The sequence below is a fragment of the Colletotrichum lupini genome, chromosome 1 (genome assembly GCF_023278565.1).
Source record: "Colletotrichum lupini chromosome 1, complete sequence".
In the NCBI taxonomy this organism is placed as follows: Eukaryota; Fungi; Ascomycota; class Sordariomycetes; order Glomerellales; family Glomerellaceae; genus Colletotrichum; species Colletotrichum lupini.
The window spans coordinates 228324-242177 of NC_064672.1; the positions used below are offsets into that span (position 1 = coordinate 228324).

General features: G+C 52.7%; 7 protein-coding genes across 7 annotated transcripts; 5 read left to right on the forward strand and 2 right to left on the reverse strand.

Annotated features, from left to right (window-relative positions):
* Positions 1-1188: 1188 nt before the first annotated feature.
* Positions 1189-2388, forward strand: CLUP02_00064 (uncharacterized protein; the record flags this gene model as incomplete). The annotated part of the gene is made up of 5 exons (XM_049279118.1): positions 1189-1191; positions 1238-1613; positions 1670-1787; positions 1845-1985; positions 2043-2388. 5 exons carry the CDS (start codon positions 1189-1191, stop codon positions 2386-2388), a joined length of 984 nt encoding a protein of 327 aa, XP_049135075.1.
* Positions 2389-3891: 1503 nt separating this feature from the next.
* Positions 3892-6246, forward strand: CLUP02_00065 (uncharacterized protein; the record flags this gene model as incomplete). Its single annotated transcript, XM_049279119.1, has 1 exon — positions 3892-6246. The coding sequence occupies one exon, from the start codon at positions 3892-3894 to the stop codon at positions 6244-6246; it is 2355 nt and encodes a 784-aa protein (XP_049135076.1).
* A 336-nt stretch (positions 6247-6582) lies between these two features.
* CLUP02_00066 (DEAD/DEAH box helicase) lies at positions 6583-9035 on the reverse strand (the record flags this gene model as incomplete). The annotated part of the gene is made up of 3 exons (XM_049279120.1): positions 6583-7440; positions 7497-8735; positions 8805-9035. The coding sequence occupies 3 exons, from the start codon at positions 9033-9035 to the stop codon at positions 6583-6585; spliced, it is 2328 nt and encodes a 775-aa protein (XP_049135077.1).
* A 406-nt stretch (positions 9036-9441) lies between these two features.
* On the forward strand, positions 9442-10715 carry CLUP02_00067 (FtsJ-like methyltransferase; the record flags this gene model as incomplete). The annotated part of the gene is made up of 2 exons (XM_049279121.1): positions 9442-9544; positions 9607-10715. 2 exons carry the CDS (start codon positions 9442-9444, stop codon positions 10713-10715), a joined length of 1212 nt encoding a protein of 403 aa, XP_049135078.1.
* A 40-nt stretch (positions 10716-10755) lies between these two features.
* On the reverse strand, positions 10756-11357 carry CLUP02_00068 (acetyltransferase; the record flags this gene model as incomplete). Its single annotated transcript, XM_049279122.1, has 3 exons — positions 10756-10829; positions 10884-11084; positions 11144-11357. The coding sequence occupies 3 exons, from the start codon at positions 11355-11357 to the stop codon at positions 10756-10758; spliced, it is 489 nt and encodes a 162-aa protein (XP_049135079.1).
* An 812-nt stretch (positions 11358-12169) lies between these two features.
* CLUP02_00069 (uncharacterized protein) lies at positions 12170-12692 on the forward strand (the record flags this gene model as incomplete). The annotated part of the gene is made up of 3 exons (XM_049279123.1): positions 12170-12201; positions 12230-12544; positions 12602-12692. The coding sequence occupies 3 exons, from the start codon at positions 12170-12172 to the stop codon at positions 12690-12692; spliced, it is 438 nt and encodes a 145-aa protein (XP_049135080.1).
* A 90-nt stretch (positions 12693-12782) lies between these two features.
* CLUP02_00070 (uncharacterized protein) lies at positions 12783-13340 on the forward strand (the record flags this gene model as incomplete). The annotated part of the gene is made up of 1 exon (XM_049279124.1): positions 12783-13340. One exon carries the CDS (start codon positions 12783-12785, stop codon positions 13338-13340), a length of 558 nt encoding a protein of 185 aa, XP_049135081.1.
* Between the last annotated feature and the right edge of the window lie 514 nt (positions 13341-13854).

Here is a 13854-nt window from a genome sequence, read left to right on the forward strand (position 1 = left end):
TAATTTAAGTACTAAGTAAGTATTATATTATTTTATTAAAACTATATTCTTATATTTATAACTTAAAAAGAATTAACTTTCTTCGATAACAAGGTACTTAGAGACCACGCACCTTTACATTTTCATAGATTACAGTTGCGTGATGCCAGTGGACCCTTTATGCGTCTGTAGAGGAGAACGTGGTCCGTATGCGGAGACGCTGTTGGAGCATGGCGCTGGATCTCCGATTGAGATGGACCCCGAGCCAAAAGCCCATGGGAACGTCCCAGTCCTACCTTACTGTTTAAGTAACCAACTTCGTGTTCCCATCAGATCATTCCAAGACAAGTGTGGTTGCAACAAAACAGCCACAGCGTCAGTGGTGAGCCGTTGACTCTTGTGAGGCTGCTAGTTCCCTTGCATCCGTACCTCCCGGTGGATTTACAGACACAAAACAAACTTGGCCCAGCGATCCAACAGTTCCGTTTGAAGTACCTAAGTGCCCGTAGTAGCAGAAATCATACGTTGGTCCCAGCACCGCCGTGTTGGCGGCCGGCCTCGACTTTTCCACGAACCCAAATCTCCCGCTTCCGCCCGCCGTGATATATGTCGTGCACCGGTCGAAGCCTGATCTGTCTTTCGCCTGTCCGTGACGAGGTGTTCCTTGGGGCAGGTGGCGGGACTTCGTCCGAACTCCGCCTCCCTCCCAGCTTCTCCCTTTGAGGGGAGAATCCTATTACCGACACAGGCAATACTCTCGCCGGTTTCGAGGGGGGGCACATAGCGTGAAAAGTCGGTTGCACTCCCCGAAACTAAGGACTGTTCATGGAGGGTAGGAGGCTTTCTGGTACCTGGGGGCCCCCTTGTTAAGGACGCTGATCTTAGATTTCATCATGTGCGATGCCAATGTATAATATGAGGGAGTGATGCACTTCCCGCGTGTGCGCTGACCTCGCCCGACTTTGAGCAGAATTCCCGGGGATCCACTGATTGACTCCCGTCCTTGTTTCTTACGACGCCTTCTATCATATCTCGTGGCACTGTGCATCTGCCGTGAGGTTGACGATGGTCGACGATAGAGGCACCAGACTCCTCGCCGTAACATGGTCTCTCTGTGTCGCTAGCGCTACGCTGCTTTCATTGCGTATCTATTGTAAGCTATGGCGTGGACGTGGTTTATGGTGGGATGACCATCTCTTGATTGCGTCAATGGTATGTGAAGAATGGCCGTCATTGTCCTACCCCCCCTAGCTCATAGTTGCAGGTGTCACTGGTGATATCCATCTCGATAAACTCCTACATCGTCTCTCTCGGATTTGGACGCCATATCGATACGATCAGTAGCGATAACCTCAAGCTCATCAACCTCAATACGATCCTCGTCGCCACGTTCGGAATCATCGCAACGACGACTAGCAAAAGCTCATTCGCCCTGACACTGTACCGCATCGTCACGAACCAATGGTTGAAATACTTTCTCATCTTCATCATCGTTTCCATCAACATCTCGATGAACTTGGTATGGATCTTTGGCTTCGCCAAATGCACACCGTTGCAACGAGTATGGGACAGCAGCGTGCCGGGGAGTTGCTGGGATAAGAAGAAGCTCGTCAAATTCCAGTTGTTTGCTGCCTGTAAGACTGCCGCGAAACGGTGTTCTCATGAGGCTTGCATGCTCACTTGCTTGCAGATTACTCCGCCATTCTCGATTTCGTTTTGGCATTCCTGCCGTGGCCAATTCTCATGGGCGCAACGATGCGGCGTCGCGAAAGGCTTGGTGTCGCCGTAGCAATGAGCTTGGGTGCTATGTAAGACTTTCGGATTCCACCCTGGCCACTTTTGCGGTGAACTAACATCGACGACAGTGCCGGAATATGCGGCATCGTGAAAGCTGTCCTGGTGGTCAACATGACGAGTCCAGACATCACCTACGAGCGCGTTGACCTTACGATATGGACTTTGACAGAACCTGCCGCCTCGATCATGGCAGTGTCTATCCCAGTTTTGTATGTGGTCTCCCCCCTCATCAAGCGTATTGGTTCTTCACCTCTGACACCGTGTAGGAGAATGTTGTACCGAGAGCTCAAGTCAACTCAACGAAGTTATGCACGAAACAAGTCACAATCGCATGCACTCGACACAGGAACGAGGAAGGAGGTCAGATCAACGAAGAGATATGGCCCGGGGTCACAATACGGCCGGAATTCTGTTGTTGTCATGTCCACTGGAGGATGGCAAGAATCGCAGGAAGCCCTCCAAGAGGCGGAGGGCGGCCAGGCATCGCCGCTCCCGGGCATGAACGGGATCATCAAGACCGAAGAAGTGAGAGTGCGGCATGAAAGATTAACAGGACTCAGTGAAGGCGAAAGCTCAATTGAGCTCGACTCGCTCAAGGAGGGTCATAGATGAGATCATGAAACCGACAGTTGATGGACACCCAGGCTGGACTCTGACGAAGGTTTACACTATAATAATTATGAGTTAGCGCCACTTGATACCAGATATGAATGATTTGAATAGAGATTGATTGGATATGGCGATCAAATAAACTACTCGTAGTCAACATGCAATCGTATGCCCGTGGGCGCCTGATGAGCCGACAATGATTGGGGAGAGATTTGGAACAATCGTGTGAGCAAACCTGCGAATGATATTCTCTAACTTCGCTGATGCCACTGAATTTGGAGAATGCTGCCAGAATCGATGCTACCAGAATCGATGCTGCCTTGTGGCTTTGGGGCCTTGTCGTCACTCGTCACCCGTCACCGGCTCACCGAATGCTCTCCATTATTGGCCTACCGGTGGGAATCAAAAGCCAGAATTGCACGCCGCTATATGGTGCCTAACAGAAAACTTGACACTATGTATCATTCCTATTTATGATTCCGGAATACCCTGATACTTGTCGAGCCTGGCGGAGCGTGGAGATAGACGCTTTGCATTTGAAATTAGGGACCTCGGTGAGAGCTAGGTGAGACCTCGGTGAGGCCAAGGTGACTTCCAACATCATGAGATCGGAGTTCCACAATAGCTAAGGTCGACCACACACAACATGTACCGATCTTGAGAATCTTTCACATCGAGAATCAGAGAATCGGGTTTATGTGCTAAGCCATACATTTTAACACCTTTGAGATGGAAGTTCTGAGCCAACGAACTCTAGACTGTATGACATCGCGTTGGTTTCGCGATCAACGTCGTCCTCGACCTAGAAAGTCTTTACCTCTGATCAATTTAGGCCAAAAGAAGATGGCCGCTTTGAAACACAGCAGCTCGTGTTAAAGGAATTCGGTTTGAAAAGAGTGAGCTCATTTCTCTTTCAGCTCATCCCCTTTGTATGCCCAACTCATTGTATGGATAGGTGAGAAGATGCAGGACAAGACAGCTGCCCTCGATAAAGAAGCCTGTGAAACCCAAGAGATCGACTTCTCACCTTATACAAATGAGTAAAAGATGAAGAGGACCTCGTAGAAGCCTTACCCACTGCAAAAATTCTGTCGCTTTGTCAATTCGCACCTGCCTCACCTTTGCGCCTTTCTCCCGACGCACCTTCCCTCAACATCAGCTTTTCCCAACAGCGCCTTCCTCATCTTTACATCTCTCTGAATTTTCATCTTCAATTCTCACTCACACCCTCATCTCACTCGTCCATCCCCCCAATTTTCTCTTTTCTTCAACCCCTACGTGAGCCATCTTCTCAACTTCACGCCGAAGAAATCAACTATCGCAAGAACCTCCATCTGCTTGCCCACGAGATCCTTCTTCAGACAATCAATTTTCATCAAAAGATTGCATTTCTTCCTTATACACCCCAGGCCTCATATACCTCTCTCATCCATCTATTCATCGCTCGCCTAGGTTCGTCTCATCCGCCACCGGTGTCATCCCTCTAACGAACGCCGAACCGACATCATGATCGACCCGTTCAGCGTCGCTCTCGCTTTTGCCGGCATAATTGCCATCTTGATGGCTCTCAGCTATCTGGGTAGTCTGATCTACCAGCTCTTTCGCGAGAACGGCCTGCTCGACCCCAAAAGCATCGGATGTCTTATCTTCGTCATCTTCATCCTGGCTTCTATTCATCCTCTGACGGGAGACCAGGCCCTTAGCGTCTTATCCAGCGTGGGCGCGGTAATATTGGAGGCTATCTGGGGGCTCAAAACTGCTGTCATGAGTCTGTGTGATACGCTTCGCCGAGCTTCTGCATCTCGCCAGCCGGCTTCGCATACAGACGTGCAGCAAGTTGCTCTCCGACAGCTCCCGGAGCAAACAACTGAGCAACCAGTTCCTACGCCCGCGCAAGAAGACCTCGAAAGATGCTACCGCCAACGAGAGGTGTGTGACAATGCCGAGGAACGTCTGACGAAGACCTTGAGGCAGTCCAACTCCTACGCATCGGAAGTCAGCGAGATGGAGGCGAAGGTGTTGGAGCTTCAGCACGCTTTCAATGTGCAGCAATCCCGTGCTCAACAGGCCGAACACAGTTTCCGGGAAGCAAACGCGAGACTCCTTGCACACGAGACAGATGGAGCAACCATTGCAAGACTCGAGGCAGAGCTGGAGTACCAGAAAGCGCAGGCCCACGACGCCGATGTCTGTCGGGAGGCGTCCAATTCACAAGCGAAGTACCTCCAGAAGAAGATCGACACTCAGAAGGAGAAGTTCCAAGAATATGCCCGGCGCAAGGAAGACCAGATTGGCGTGCTACGTACCGACATCAAGGCACTGCAGCGTCAGAAAGACACTCCCTCTCGGGTAGAGCTGTTGGCAACAGGAACCCAATCTGAGGCGGTAGAGACTGCTCCCAAGCCAGCCCAACAGCACCTCGAGGAACAGCTCGCCATAACCCAAGCCAGGCTTTCGGTAAATCAGGCATTGGCGACCTCGGCCACGTTCGGGCGTTTCATCAGCAAGACCCAGATGAACGATCTCAAGGCTGATAGCCAGAACACGGAGCACAACTTGTTGAAGGTCATTGTCGACCTTCGCGGGGAATTGGCCAAGGCCCAAGCTCAAGCAACTACTGCCACGGAGTGGCAAGTCACTCAGCAAGATATCAAGGCATCAACGTCGGCAGATATTCTCGCGCTCCAGACAGAGTTAGCCAATGTCAAGGCCGAAGCCAAGGCAACCATTGAGTCGCAAGGCGCCCAGATCCAAGAAGCCGCAAGCTTCAAAGCGGAAGCTGAGAGAGTGGTTGCTGACCTGCGAAGCGAAGCAGAGCAACTGCGCGACGAGAAAGATGGCTACAAGCAGCAGATGGAGCAAATGGTTGCCCTGAGCCCTCAGATTGCTATGTTGCAACAAGAGACAGAGCAGACACGGGTTGAAAAGGATACCCTACAGCAGCAAGTGGAGCGATTGATGGACCAGGCCACCCAGATTGCTCCATTACAGCAAGAGAGAGACGTTGCGATTCAAAAGGCCCAGCTGGTAGAGCAAAAAGCAGTGGAGATTTTGCAAGTAAAGGCGTTGCAAGTCACCAAGTTGGAGATCGACCTGCGCACTGTCCGCGGGGAGAAGGAGAAGGCGGAGGAGGAGATCGAGGGATACATTGAGGAGCTCGCAGAGGAGCAAGAGAAGCTTCGGAAATCACTGGAGGCCGAGAGAGCTTCAATTCACACCATTGGCAACCTGAAGGTGGCCAATGATGATTTCTGCGCCGAAACCGAACGGCTGAACGTGGAGGTGCAACGCCTTCTCAACGAAAACACCAACCTGACGGCGAGGATGAGGAAGTTTGCCAACGAAGAGCTCCTCAAGGCCAACATGGCTAAAAGAAACAAGACGCAAGAGTTGTCCAACAAAGACGGAATCTTGGACCTGATCAAGAAGACCCACGAGGACGAACTTTTGAAGAAGGAGGCCGAACTTGCGAAGAAGGACGAGAAAATTGCGAAGCTGGAGTCTCAGTACTCCATGAGCTGTACGGGCAGGCTTACCTTACGTGACAAGACGAAGAAGGGACGCGAGGACCTCACACTCTTGGCCTCGAGAGTCAGAGATCTCGAGGACCAGATTCAAGACCCCAAGTCCGGCCCCAGACTCACTGCCCTGCAGACCGGAAGTGTTTCTACGGTCTTGCAGCAGATCGAAGAAGGCAAACACCTTCTCTCACTCACCTCAACTCCGGACAAGAAGCCTGAACGCGCGCAGTCAAGCTCAGGCGCGAAGTCGATGCGACCGATGAAGCCACTTCCGAATAAGAGAAGGTCTGAACAGCTTCCGAAGAGTGAGGCGGGTCCTTCGTCGGTGATGGAGGAATGAGCGAGGCCACGAGCTTCGGTTTTTTTATTGTTCAGTGCGAACAAATTTTTTTCTTGTTGTATTAGACTTCTGTGACGAGGGCCGGCGAGCCCAGTACACGGATACGGACATGGTCGTGGTTTCGGCTCGGTTTCGTTTATACTAGGATGGTCACGATCAAGAACATGGTCTACGGTTACGGTTACGGTTATAGTTACGGAATTCCGCTATGGATATAATAATTGGTCGTGGTATCGAGCCGAACGGGTAGCTCAAGAGTACCAGGAATGAAAAGTTTTGATTGCACGATTGAAATCAAATGGTATTGTCTTTTTGTGAATGCGTGAGGCTACCATCCTACAGATCTTCCAAGTCCAAGCCGTCAACCTTGCCCAGGAAATCTCCCGTGCCGCCTCGTAACAACTCCTCGATGTCGAGATTACCCGACGTGATGTACTTTTCACTGACGCCGGCATTGACGCGCTTCGACAACAACTCGCGCAGCTGCGCCCTCATGGCTCCCATCTCCGCCTTGCTAATGTTCTTGTCCTCTTGTTGCTTCTTCTTCCGCTGACTTCCACGACCCGTCCACGTCCCTGCCTTCTCCAGCTCGTCGCTGTCGTACTCTACACCTAGCTCCTCGGCAGCAGCCTTGACCCAGTCCTCGTCCTTGTTGCCCTTCTCCTTGGCTAGGGTCGCGTCAGTGAGCTTCTTCGCCAGGTCGAGTCTCGGCTTGAGGCGGGAAGCGATGCGGCGATCTATATCGATGGTGCGCATAAAGTACTTCTTCTTGCTCGAGTGCTTCTCGTGGACCTTGGCCGCGAGTCTGCGCGTCGGCACGACCTCTTCCGGCCCGCAGAGGATGATACTCAGACCCGTCTTCTCGGCACGCGCGGTACGACCGGAGCGGTGGACATACATGTCGGCGGCGCGGGGAACGTGGTAGTGGACGACCTGGTCAATGCCGGGGATATCGAGACCGCGGGCAGCGACGTCGGTGGCGATGAGGACGGACGTGGTGTTTGCTTTTGTGGCCGTGAACTTTTCGACGGAGCGGAGACGGGCTTTTTGGGCCATTTGGGAGTGGAGGCCCATGGCGTTCAAGTTGAGGTTTTGGAGCATGGGGGTCAGGCGACGGACGGCGCTGATGGAGTTTGTGAAGACTAGAGTTCGGCGGTTCGGGTTGAGCAGGAGGATTGTGTAGAGGTAGAGATCCTGCAACGTGTTAGATCAGATCATCATGATAGATTGGGCGAGCGCTTCTTTCTTACCTTTTCCATGGCACCGCACTCGATGAGACCCTCCTTGAGACCGGCGGCCATCTGCTTGGCGGGGTTGGCGTCAATGAACTTTGGCTTTTCCTCGCGGAAGTTGAGCTTCTTCAGCAGATACTCCATGTTCTCCGTCTCCGACATGAGGCCCCATTTGCCCTTGCCAGCCAGCTTCTGCTGCAGTCCCTGGTGGAACGTCGCAGAGAAGACCAGCGTCTGTCGCTCCGAGAGCTCCTTCTCATCCTCATCGTCCTCTTCGACGACCTCACGGTCAAGGGCGTCTAGGATCTCTCCCGCCTCCTTGAAGTGTCCCTCGCTCAGAAGCCTATCGGCCTCATCGACAACCAGGTACCTGATTTGCCGGAACCCCTTCAGGAGCTCCGTGCTGGAGCTGATGACCTCCCACAGACGACCTGGCGTACCAATAACGATATCTGCCTTGGCTAGTTGTCTCTGCTGTTTGAAGACTGACAGACCTCCCGTCACCGAGCAAACGAAGGGCGCGTGGGTCAGACCGGCGCAAAGATTCTTGATGTGGTTGGTGATTTGGTGTGCCAATTCTCTTGTCGGCGACAGAATGAGCGCAAAGGGTGCATTATCCGGCTTCTTCTCGTCCTCCTTTCCCTCAAACTTCTCGAGCCATCCCTCCACGATGGGAATCGAAAATGCAAGCGTCTTACCGGAACCCGTAGAGGCCTTGCCGATGACGTCGTGACCGGCGAGAATTTCGGGTATCGAGGAGCTCTGGATCTTTGTTGGCTTGGCGAACTTGAGCTTAGCAATGGCCGCAACAGTCGCCGGGGAGAGACCGAGGTCCACCCAGGGAGCCGTGTCGATATCCTCCTCGGCCTCTTCAGCTTCCTCGAGAGCCTTGAAAACGTTGCTCTCAAGCTTGGCGTCCTCCGGCTTAGGCTGAGCTTTCTTTTGCTTCTTTTCCTTCTTCTTCTTGCCTTCGGGTTCGGCTGCGGGTGCAGGTGTAACGGCGTCTGTCTCATCGGCTTTGTCTGCAGGCTTGTCCCCCTTCGTGTTTTCCACCTTTTGTGCCTTTTGTTGTGCCTTTTGTTCTGCCTTGGCGGCAGCTTTCTTCTCCTTCTTGGTCTTCTTGGTCTCTGCCTTTGGTGCTGCCTCCGCCTCCTCCATTATTGTATCGGTTTGTGTAGGGGCAGGCTCAGAGTCGCTGAAGCCTTCGAACTCGTCTTCGTCGTTCTCCTTCTCGTCGCCAGAGGGAACAGCAGCGATCTAGATTGTAGTCAGTCATGCATTGTATTCGAGAGGGCGAGGAAGAGAAGCATAGGCTGGAAGACATACAAACTCGACATTATCCCCATGTTTGACAACATCAACGCCCTCGATGACCTCCAAGCCGTAGAAACCCTCGGCATCGTCGAACATTTCGGGGACCTCGACCGTCTTCCATGGCAGCGCACTGACGGCGACCTTACGCTTCTTCGGGGCCGCGGCCTTTCCGCCAGCAGACTTTTGGCGCTTCTGGGGATTCTGGGCAGCCCCAGAAGGCTGTTGCTTCCTCTTGTGTTGCATATTGAGGGTCCTGGTATTGTATATACAAGGAGCGCAAAAGCAATGGTATGAGAAAATGCCCCGCGAGTAATCTTCACATCAACCCAAATTAAAAAAAAAAAAAAAAAGTCGATGCGCATATCGTCCACTACAATTGAGCGCCGGCGCCGCTGCGCTGCTCGAAATTTTTGGCGGGCCCGGAAAATACTTCAGCCGGAAGAGCCAGCTCCTGGGCGCCAGGCAATGCACAGACCGTACCTTAATTCAGCCCTACGAGAACAGCGCTGCAGCAAATTTTCTTTGGCGGCCATAGCGGGCGTTGACCCCTCCAAAAAAAAACATTGCTGGCAATTTTCCCCTCCCCCGCCATTTCCGTCTCATATCAGCCCTTCATAGTTCTCTTCCCGACTCTCGCTATCACTTCAAGATGGGCAAATCTTCCAAGGATAAGCGCGATGCTTACTACCGTCTTGCAAAGGAGCAAGGCTGGCGTGCACGCAGTGCCTTCAAGCTGCTGCAATTGGATGAAGGTGACTCATTCTACCCCGCCATCCCGTGACATTTTGACTATAAATGCTAAACGACGGTCCAGAGTTTGACCTGTTCGCCAACGTAACAAGAGTCGTTGACCTGTGCGCCGCCCCTGGTAGTTGGTCTCAGGTGCTGTCTCGTGTTCTCATCAAGGGAGAGAAGTTTGGTCGTTCAGCATGGGAGGATCGTGAGGCCAAGTTCCGCCAGGAGATGCTGGGCGTCTTCCCGGCTACCCCTGAATCTGCTGTCGCAGGGCAGAAGACCCAGATCGCAACTGCTACCGAAGAGACACAACCTCGCAAGGATGTCAAGATCGTGTCTATCGACCTGCAACCCATTAGCCCTCTCCCCGGCATCATTACTCTGCGTGCTGACATCACGCACCCTGCCACGGTACCCCTTCTCCTCAAGGCCTTGGATCCCGACTATGACGCCGCCAACTCCAAGAGCCAGCAAGCCAGCCATCGCGTCGACCTCGTCATCAGCGACGGTGCACCGGACGTCACGGGCCTCCACGACCTGGATATCTACGTCCAGTCCCAGCTTCTCTTCGCCGCCCTCAACCTCGCTCTTTGCGTACTGAAGCCCGGTGGGAAGTTCGTCGCCAAGATCTTCCGCGGCCGCAATGTCGATCTCCTCTACGCGCAACTCAAGATCTTCTTCGAGACTGTCATCGTCGCGAAGCCGAGATCCTCTCGTGCTAGCAGTGTGGAGGCCTTCATCGTCTGCATCAACTTCCAACCCCCTGCTGGTTTCCAGGCCAGTCTTGAGAACCCGCTTGGCGTTGGTCACGAGCTACCCGAGATGGTCGAGGAGAGGAGGAGCCAGCTGCCTGTCATTGCTGATGCGCTTATGCAGAACCCTCTGACTGGGAAATGGGACTCGGCTCCCACGGCGTCTGCGACGAGGGGAGATGGCCAGGTTGTTGAGGTGGAAGCCTACGACGAGACGGACGAGACGACGGATCATGATAAGCACATTAGATGGATTGCACCCTTCATCGCATGTGGTGACCTGTCGGCGTTTGACTCTGACGCATCATACCAACTCCCCGAGGATCACGTCTCTTTGGACCCCGTCCAGCCACCGACGGCACCCCCGTACAAGCGCGCAATTGAGTTGAGAAAAGCCGCTGGCGGAGCATACGGCAAGACGTCAATCAAGGCATGATGATTACGACAACATTTCAATACCAACATGGTGTCCGCACTCAATCCTCATCCTCCTCGTCTGACGGACCGTTGGGCATTGCAGGGCCGCGCTTCTCCAGCAGATACAGCTTCCCTGAATGTGACACGCCCCATTCCGTTGTCCCCAAGGCCTGCTCATACAACTTACTCGCTTGCGGCGAGGACGTCAGAAGCAAAAAGCGTCGCAAGTCGGGCCACTCGTCCAAGATCTCGTTCAAGCACTGCATCAGCCACGGCGCCAGTCCCTTGCCTTGATGCGTGGGGAGGACGTAGATGTCCGCCAGATACCCAATGGTGGCGTAATCCGTCACGATGCGGGCGAAGCCCACCAGTTCAGGGCCTTTCTTTCCTTCTAGAGGGTTAGGCAACGAACCTAGGGAAAAGGCGACGGAAGGCTTGTCGACATACCTGCAATGTCGGCGGTAGACTGTGGGAGTTTGTACACCCCCAGACACAACGAATTGTCTATCAGCCTCTTCAGAGCTACTTCCGGAACGCGCTTCGTCCACCACAGCAGCTCAGAATCAAAGGCATCGTTCACGGCGTTGAGGTCGACTAGCGACCGGTCAGTGGAGATGAGGTACTCGTCCTTATACCACTGCTTAGATATCTGATTCGGCATCGTAGCCCGCTGCCTAGATGAATGAATGAATAGAGGATGTAGTTGGAAGATACTTGAAACTCCCACCTTGGTCTGTGGTGCCCGGATCCGTACGAAACCTAACTCTACGAGGGTTGAGCTCGAGACTGCATGCGGAAGAGGGGGATCGAGCGGGAAGTTCAACCCCCGCCTCCGAACAAATGTCCGTCACCTCACGTCATGCCCGCCCGGACTGAGACTTTGCGAGCCACCCACCCCCCGTCTGTGAAGGGAATGCAAGTTTGGGCCGGTGAGGTGGGGTACCTAGACCATCTGCCGGGTTCCCTGCTATACCTCTCTCGGTAAGCTCGCTCCGGGTGGGGTCCCTTCGCTCCGTTGCTCGTCGCGGTCGCGGGGGCAGTTTTGTGGGGCCTTCGGGCTTCAAGTGGGGTACAATGCTATGCCGGTCATCCCATTGGTGACCTCTTTCCCTATTACTACTGTTCTCATGCTTCCATCCTCTCTTATTCTCATGATATTGCCTCTAAAAAAGAATTAAATTCGAGTACGCGGCTCAAATGACATACGGATAATACGGGTCAAAAGGCAGATCGTACAGCAGACTGTTTGGGGTTCGGGCTGCTGCCCCGAGGGCTGGGAAGAGAATGAAGCTTGTCGATAATTGTTGCAAGTCGGTCCAAATTGTGACAATGCTGGCAGTTGCAATAGCGTTACAGGGCTTGATGACTAGATTCTAGTGCTCGAGGACATGATGGGCTCTGCTGGCTATCAGCAAGGATGCGGACAGTCATTCTCAGGAAAGAGGGTAGGCTTTGATTTCACCTTGAGTACGAATGGGAGGCCTAGCTCTCAAAATCAATTTGATGTAAAGAGTGACTGAGTCTTAGAGAAAGCAAGCGACTCAAGTATGCGACGTCCTCCTACCCATTTGCTAGGGTCAAAATCGTGAATCCAGCTGCCTGCGATAGAACGACCTCGTACACGCGAATACGCGGGAAGAAAGTAGAAGCCTTGGATACGTACTTGCCCTTTGAAATAGAATCGTACCTTCCGTCTTTCTTCTACCGCTCTCCGCCTATCTCAATCCCCATTAAAGGTCGAACAATTTGCAGCCCTCCCTCCATTTCCCCTTTCTCCCTCCTCCACCCAGTGGACGTCGCCACAACCACCACAACCGCAACGCATTTGGTGCCCAGCTTCGCCTTACCGTATTAGAAACATTGCTCTAATTATTTATCTCCTTTGGCATGAGAGAATCGCTGGAGGCACCGCGCAAACACAGTCATCTACCGCTGCCGTTCAACATCGCTTATCCTTCAGGCCAAGCCACCTCCGAACCACTCAAAATCAGGCTAGTCTCTTGACTTAGGAATCTCAGGTATACCCGTGAATATTCTCTGCACCTTCCTAGACAGATGCTAACTTCAAATTTACGGCAAGAACGTCATGATGTCCACTGACCGAGATGACCTTGAGCATTTCACCGCCGAAGTGAATGGCGAGGTGTCAGATCGCCCCATGCGTAGTGTCATTGACACCAGAATTCGAAGCTTCTACAACGCGATCGATAGAGGAGACTGGGACGCGGCTAAGGGTTACCTAAGAGAGGACGCCAAGCTCGTATGGAGTCTAGAGAGCCCGGGTGCTATCCACAATGGTGCGGACTCGGTCATCCAATACTATCAGGATGACCAAGAGGAATATCAAAGCACTGTCTTCAAGCTCCTAGTCGTCGAAAGGGGCAGAGCTACTTGCTATCTGGAGGCTTTCTGGATTGAGACAGTTTGCGAAAATGAGGTTGCAGCCAAGGCTGCATCGGAATTCGAGCGAGCACGCATGGTCTGCATCTTTGATGTGGACGAGAAGTGCCTCATCAGACGTATCGAGTTCCGAGACACAGATCAAGAGACCATCACCACAGGCGGCGGCCTCAAAGGATTGAGACACGCTGCAAAGGAGTCTAAGAAGGACGTCGTGGTCATGAAGGAGAATTTCGGGTTTTAGAGAAGGTCTAGGGGCTTCACAGAGAGGGCGCCATGCCTCATAGCTTACACGAAATCCTTGAGGATAAAAGATAGGCACATTCAAACACCGGTAAATCACAGCAAAGGCTCCCAAGCACGCTTTCTTTCTAGTTCTGATTTCGTGACATCTTCGTGCCATTGCGAGCAAGAATGTGGGCATTCGTTATTTACAGCAATCTGACTACCTGGACTGATAAGAGTAAACTCACAATGCCGTCCTTTTTCCACATTGACAGCGAGCTTGGTGTCAGGTCTGTTGGAGGAGTGGGGAGACGATTCAAGATTCAGTCGCGTGAACCAAACTCTTGCACTGAACTCGCCAAAGTCTTCAATGCCTCATCCTATTGCATCAAAACATAGTGCCACTCGCCCAAGGTGAGATGCTTTCCTCGACTCTAAGACTGCCATCACCTTCCTAGGCATATAGAATTGCTCGATGGTGGATTCAGTGTATGCATCATCCCTCATGAGAAACTTGAAGTAATCGCTGATAA